At 39.3% G+C, this 8040-nt stretch overlaps 1 protein-coding gene across 1 annotated transcript; it reads right to left on the bottom strand.

Annotated features, from left to right (window-relative positions):
* On the bottom strand, positions 1-1617 carry LOC137390871 (uncharacterized). Its single transcript, XM_068077187.1, has one exon. It carries the CDS (start codon positions 1615-1617, stop codon positions 1-3), a length of 1617 nt encoding a protein of 538 aa, XP_067933288.1.
* Positions 1618-8040: the final 6423 nt, after the last annotated feature.

The following is an 8040-nucleotide window of genomic DNA, read 5'->3' as shown; positions in this document are numbered from 1 at the left end:
TCAGTATGCTTGCCACTTCATAGAATGCAGTTTGAGTGTCTGTGAATCGATTCGTTCTTTGTAGTTGATGGCCATGCCATTGAGGACAGCTTTGGCCGAGCGTATGAGTCTCTCCCAGGCACCTTCCTGGTGACTTGATTCAGGTGTGTTGTTTTTAAAGGTTATTCTGTAGTCCAAAAGGTATTTCTGCATCTTGGGATCAGAGACCCTTTCTAATTCTCTGTCAAACAAGTTTTTTGCTCCAACAAAGTTGGTTGCATTACCACTATAAAGTGTGGTTACATGTCCTCTAATTGCTGTGAGACATCGCAATGCATTGATGAAGCTATCGGTTGACAGGTCATCAAGCATTTTGATGTGTACAGCACTACTGTACAGAAACATAAATATAAGTCCATAATGTTTTAGCGTGGATCGTCTCTCTCTCACATGGTAGGGTCCGAAGACATCCATACCCACATGTGAAAAGAGTGATGTTCTTTGCACTCTTTCTGCCGGCAGATCTCCCATTAACTGTTCCTGCAGAAGTTTGCGTAGCTTTGAGCATGCAATGCAGTCACTAATTGTAGACTTAACTGTTGAGGCGCCGCTGATTATCCAGTAACCAGCTTCTCGTGTTGCGGCTAGAGTGCTCCTGCGACCGAGGTGGTGTATTCTATGATGGTGGTGCCTTACTAATAGTTTTGCCAAATGACTGTACATGAGTACGATCATGGGACACTTCTCATCGGTAGTGATGTCCGCTCTATGGAGTCTCCCACCAACACGGAGAATACTCTGTTTATCTAGGTAAGGATTCAGTGTGGCAATGGTGCTGTCTTTTCTGACAGATTTATTTTCTTTTAGAGTCTGAATTTCTTCTTGAAAATTTATTTCTTGTGTACGCTTAATAGCAAGTACTTCAGTCTCTTGCATGTCTTCGGCAGTTGCTGAAACACTTTTCCATGTCTTTTTCCTCGCAGCTTTTTGCAAGATAGCCAGGCTCTTCACTAGTCCATTGAAGGTGCTGTACTTAAGGAATTTGTGTGCAATGTTAAGAGCGGCAGCACTTGTTTTCAAAACCTTTACTGGTTTGACTTTTGGGTCATGCTCCTCTATTTTCCTATTGACATTGTTTGCCTCCATGTAGGCTTTTACATCATGTTCTTTCAGGAAATCTGGTCCACTAAGCCAGCTTAAGTTTATCAGCTCATCAACTGATGCTCCTCTTGACGCCATATCAGCTGGATTGTCCTTGGATTTGACGTAATGCCATTGACTTGGGGAGGAGTTCTGGTAGATTTCATGTATCATATTAGCCACATACATGTGGAATATTTTAGATTCGTTAGCCATGTATCCTAGAACAATCTGTGAGTCACACCAGAAATACATTTCATCAAAACTTAACTTTAACTCCCTATTCACTAGTTTACTTATTCTTACGGCAATCACCGCAGCTCGGCGTTTTAATCTAGGGATGGTCACAGGCTTGAGTGGCGCCACTCGTGACTTCCCAAACAGTAGCATTGTATGCACTGTACCATCTTTGCCTACTTGACGTAAGTAGCAGCAGGCTCCATATCCCTTCAGACTAGCATCGCTAAAGACATGAATCTGTGTGGTTTGTACATCCATACCTGCCTTTTTCATGCATCTTTTTATGCTGATTTTATCTATCTTTTTGAAGTTTTCCAACCATCTCTCCCATTCTAGCTTCTCTTCTGTTTTTGAGTCGGCTCACTTCTCTCTGAGGGTTGTATAGAGCTCATCACATCTCTATCATTGGAAATTAATTTGTGCAGCCTCACATTACCACGAGAACACATTTTAGCTGTGTCCTTTAGCAACTGGATGGCACCCTCAGCCGTGCTCACACTTACGATGCCATCATCAACGTAAAAATCTTCACATAGAAACTCAGCTGCTTTTTCTGAAAGTTCCTTGTTGTCTGCTGCTAGTCGTCTCAATACAAAAGTTGACACTGCCGGAGAGGATGTTGCCCCAAATAGGTGTACAGTCATTCTGTATTGTCTCACTTGCCATGAATCAGGATCAAACCAGAGAAACCTGCGGTTTCTCTGGACATTTTTTCATTTTGGACAGAACCTATCGAGTTCAGTCCAAAATACTTCTGACTTCTGCTTGCCTTTTTTGAGCATTTTGGATGTCTGCCAAGTTTCTCCCAAGTGTTTCTTCTAATTGTGAAGCTAATTCTTCTTCCCGTTTTCAATGTCATCCATTAACGTATTAACGAGGTCAGTGTTACCTTCACGTTCAGTGTTGAAAACTAAGTATATGCTTTCCATTTGCTCATCGAGTTTACCTTCGCACCGGCCTTTTAACTCATCACATAATGTGTCGACCTTTTGCCTGTCCTTTTCCAAGTGTTCCAAAAGGTCTGCTAGTCCATCAAAATTTTGTCTATCTACATTTGACAGGGCTTGCTCATAATTACAAAGCCTAGAATTTATCAAGGCAGAGATCTCGGTTTTTAACTGGTTAACACGATTTTGTTTACTTTTTTCAGTGGGTTTACGGTTGCGTCGTTCTTTTACGGCTACAACTGTGCTGTTAGTGGGCTCAGACTCTAGTTCAAGACTTTTAAACTCAGGGGTTGATTTATTTTGAACTGATTGATTTATTGAATTATTGCTACTATGCTCATCAATTTCTGTAACTTGATTTTCCTCAATGTTAGAATGTATAGGAATGCTATGAGTGTCACTAGTGTCCTCACTCATGCCTCAAATGACTGTTTAATTACTACATAAAATTGAACTGGCAGCAATATTTTTGTGTCAAAGGTCAGCAATAAAAACTAGAATGTTTATGCCGTGTACTAGTTTGGCGATTCGGTGGAAAGAATGTACTAATTGGCTGTTGCTCAATCTCTGTAAACTGAATCAGCTTTTACAACAACAGATGTAAAATACATAAGCATTAAAATTATAAGCAGAATTTAAACTACCTTTACAATATAAACGCTCATAAGAACTACTGTAGTAGCATTCAATGTTATAATGCTAGAATGTCTTATGGAAAGACAACTCTATCTATGCTAATCTAGGACATTGTTCAAAACATTGCTCCTTACATAAACAAAAGTCACAAGATACAAATAACTTAGCTGATGCTGATATGTAGATCTTGCTAATTAGTTTGATCAAAGGGAAGTTATCCTATCTCCTGGGTACTGATTAGATTGTGACTGTCTCTTTTTGGCGAAGGGCTCACGGTTTCTGTTGACTGGTTATATTGTGACTGTCTCTTACTGGCGAAGAGCTCACGGGTTGACTGCTTACTGATTATGATGTGACTGTCTCCTACTGGCGAAGAGCTCACGGGTTGACTGCTTACTGATTATGATGTGACGGTCTCTTACTGGCGGAGAGCTCACGGGTTGACTACTTACTGATTATGGCGTGACTGTCTCTTACTGGCAAAGAGCTCACGGGTTGACTGATTATAGGTTCAGAGATAGTCCAGCCTCTGACTGCTGATTGTCTACTGCTGGCTTGTAACAATCTCCGAGGAGCTTGCATACAAGATTTCACTGTAGAGAATTTCTTCTGTAATAGCGACTGGTCTACCACATAAGTGGTAGACAATGAGTATTATTCCGCCTCACTACTAATTACACACGCTTGAAGACAACAAGTCACTGATTTGTAGGATATGTTTAATAGCATGTATATATTTGTAGTCCTTTAAACCAGTGAAATCTGCAATGGTAATAACAATGTTGACAATAGGCAAGGCAAAATTGTAAAACTATGATGAAATAGAAAAATACAGATTCACACAATTGCAAATTTAGAACGCATGCACATGCAGGTAAATGACAATAATGATATTGGCAATAGTAACTACATATTTAATTGATGTAAATAAGAATGTAAAATAACTTGTATGGTCCCATGCATGCTGCTAGTGATGAAATGGAGGTTTAATGCTAAAGTTTGTTACACATGTACGCTTGATCTGGTAGATGGCTAAAATAAGACTGATTCTAGTTCACAGAGAAAATGCAATGGAGTTTATCTATGAGTAATAATATGCTTGCACTAATAATATGGTTGCACTAGCAAAAAGATCCTATTTTGTGGTACTACAGAGTTTTGTAAGCTATGATGAAGACCTCTCTGCTGCCAGTGCAATGTCTGTTTAGCAACCACTCAGTCATCCGGTGACCTGAGTAGGCTGGTCAGCAGAACTTTACACTAATGTTGACAGACCATTTCACTCATTGGCAAGATGCTATACCTTTACCTGATGCTACAGCTCCTATAATTGCTGAGGCTTTAGATAGCCTTGTCTTTTGCTACTTTGGATTACCTGGAGAGCTTCATAGTGACTGAGGAACACCGTTTGAAGGTCATCTTATGACAGAACTTTGAGCCATGTGGAGGATCACTAAAACTCGAACCATGGCATATCATTCCCAATTTAATGGCGTGGTAGAATGTGGAAATAGAACTTGGGTGATTCCCTTCGCTGTATTTTATTTAGTCAGATGGAAGCTCAAAGAAACTGGAACATTATGCTACCACAAATCATGAGGGCCTTTAGAGCAACCCACATACAGCAACAGAGGAAACTGCAAACTATTTGATACTAGGACGAGAATGTAGGCTACCTGACCAGTTAATAGATGGTATACATGTTGTCAATGAGACTACATGAAGTGAATATGCCTCACATATGCAGAATCGGTTAGATAGTGTTTACCAGTTGATTCGCACTCAACAAATGCTATCTCCTAGACTACATGATCAGGAATATGCAATATTTAAAGAAGGTGATTTGGTGTTAGTGCAAAACAAGCAGAGACCAAAGGAAATCACCCAAAACTACTACCAAAGTTTAATGGGCCATATATTGTAAAAAAGGTCTTTGAAAACGGCACTTGTTGCTGGTCAAGGAACCGTCAATGAATGTCATCTCAAGCTGTTTACGCCAGCATATGATCCAGCGAGACAACTGACAAGCCCAAAGACCAGCTCGGATGTTGACCAGCCAAGGAATGATTCTCCCAGTGATATGGAAGAGCATATCAGGGCTGACGAGGATCCAGCATCAGCAAATGCTGCACTCGATCAGCATTTTGATGATCTCAACATGTCCTGAGAAAAACAAGTTCTGCTTCCTGAACGGCCAAGGTGTGCCTTGAGAAAACCTCCTTGGTTGAAGGACCATGTGTTGTATTGAACTTCGAAACCTTAAAAGAAGATATTGGTATGCCCAATGAAACCAAGTTTGGAGACTTACTTGGGGAGTCTCGGATGCCTTTATGGTCTCAAGCCTGCTATAGAGTCGACCCCTACTTAAAACATTCATCTTACTCTAACAAGCTGCATTATCAGGACAACTAAGCATTGTAGCCTAAGGATTGTAGACTATTGCAACCTAAAGTTGCAACATGTTGCAACCTAAGGTTGCAACTTGTTGCAACCTAAGGTTGCAACATAAGGTTGCAACAGGGTTGTCAACATGAGGACTAGATCCATAATCCATTTTTTATCGAGCCAATATCAGCCTAATATCGAGCCAATCCCTGTGAGCCATTATTCGGATACTGGCACCTAGGAGTAGGGGTAAAGAATGTGATGGGTTTACTGAGCTTTTTCTAATTATCCTAAGTGTTCCACTATTCTAGCTCTGTAATTCCAAAGCCAGCTTATGTGGAAAGCCTATGGATTAACACTCCAGAATTTGCATATAAGGAAAGGTGCTCCAGTGTTAAGGTGGAGAGCAACGACTGAGAATTACACTTCTAATCATCATTAAGAACAGTGGGGTAACATCAGACCTGCCAACCCAAGAGTGGGGCAATGCGTGAGATTTGGTTTTGAGGCAATTGATGTAGCAATGATAGTATATATTAAATTATGAAAAGTGGGGCAAAAATCTCACGCATTTTCATTTTTTCTTTGAGGTGATTGCGTGAGTCTCACGCCCAATGCGTGAGAGTTGGCAGGTATGGGTAACATTACCTTACCTCTGTGTAGTTTTGTGTATACGTTTATATCTTGATATTCTTACATTTACAAGTTTAACTGTTTGGGTATTTACTATTTGTGTAGACTCATTTCAGCATTACGCTTGATTGTATTGAACTGTATCTAATTGTTCCTTCTTTTCATGCTTATAGAGCTTGTGTAATAAAGAGCCATACTTATTCACCAGTCACCTTCGTTGCAATAATTACAGTTGTGCATGAGAGTTATTCCTCTTTAGTATAGAACAACTTGTACGCAGAACCCACTTGCAAGTTGCTAGTCAGCGCTGACTTCCACAACAATGTTATGCGTTTTATCATACATAAAATGCACAAAAAACGCTATTAAATTACATGTTGTATCTTTTTATACATTTGCGAACATTAACCATTCATTTTTGCCTGCCAAAAAAGGCATTTTTCTTATATTACTATAGGTAAATAAAGACTTCATCATCATGTCGGGTGGGTTAACCCAATGATATAAAACCTCCCACGTGTGGGGGTTTATACTTTATATCATTGGTTAAACTGTGACGAAGAAGCCTCAGCTCGCTCGCCCACCTAGCTGTCTGCAGTGTCGTATAGTTTCACATACGGAAACAGTTTCACATGTGAAACTATACGGCTCTGGCTGTCTGCTGCTACGCAAAAGTCTGTAATTTCTTCATTCTCCTCTACTCTTTTTACCTATACATACATGTACTACATCAGTGTAGCTTGAGTTCCAGCAATACTAGTCTTGCGACAGGACATTAGTAATTCGTACGTTGAGGTAAAGGTTTGATTACGTTTACATGTATATATGTACCTACATATTGTATATGTCACAGGTTGACTTGCAACAAAATTCACATTACAGTTTTTGGTATCAAAATTTCACCATGTCTTACTCTGTTGTGTTGTAAGTGCCAAATATGTGGAAATGTGATTACAAGCTCTTAAAAGCTCAAAAACGAAAAGCCGCTGTAGATTGGAATCTCTTTATTTTTCTGACCTAGTCATGAAATTTATTTATTGTATTGTCACGTGATGTTCTCACGTGAATTGAAAGGCCAATAAAAAGTTTAATACCGGTATATAAAACGGACGAGTATAACTGCAGTGGCTCAGAACCTTGTCACTTGACGGGGGAATTTTTTGTTTTTGTCACATGTCTTGCACATGCCCAGTTGCATTTAATCATGTATCATGATTAATGTTAGACACTTGCCACAATGCTATATTCTATCACAACAATATTGCAATAACTCACTACTAATAACCCAATACTGTTAAGAAATATAAGATAAGATATTATGCAAAAATGTGCATAAATAGTTGCAGAATCTTGCATAAGATTATTGTACACACAGAGGTATTTCGAAAATGTATAGAAAAATAGAGAAATGTATAAAAAAAATATAAATCTCGAAAAAATTGGTAAGATTTGGCATGAGATATTATCAAGTATTAGACAAAAACATAAAATTCCCCGTCACGTGACGAGTTTCTGAGCCACTCCAGTTATTATAACTGGAGTGGCTCAGAATTAATTAATACTCGTCCGTATAAAAACTTATCGTAGCACTACCTAGTTTATGACAAACACTTCGGGTTTTACCGAAGACCCCGTATCAAATATAGATGCTCGCTACTTTACAGTTTTGTTTCGGTTTGGTCTAATCGTCAAGTCGTAATCCGATCATGTGACCCAATTCTTCGCAAATCATGTCTGCAACCCTTTTCGATTATCACAGGTGACCAACAGGCTCGTCATGATTATCAGACAATGATATGTACTCCTTCAAGTTAAGGCTAAAAAAATTAAACGAATTTCACGGTAAGTTAAAAGATATCAGTGCTAAAAGTGACAGCATTACGATGACGATAAAACAGACGCGTAAGAACAATAGACATGGGTTTATTCAATGTGTGATTATACTTGTGAAAATATTTCGACGAATAAGGTTGCATGAAAGTGTAAACAGAAACTATCTACCACAACTACGTCACATTAGAGCCGTTTTGGAAAGGAAATCCAAACTACGGCGGTCTCGTGTGGCTGCGATTAACTGTTC

Source organism: Watersipora subatra, chromosome 3 (assembly GCF_963576615.1).
Source record: "Watersipora subatra chromosome 3, tzWatSuba1.1, whole genome shotgun sequence".
NCBI classification, from domain to species: Eukaryota; Metazoa; Bryozoa; class Gymnolaemata; order Cheilostomatida; family Watersiporidae; genus Watersipora; species Watersipora subatra.
The sequence above is the reverse complement of the archived record's forward strand: the minus strand, read 5'-3'. Positions and strand labels throughout refer to the sequence as shown.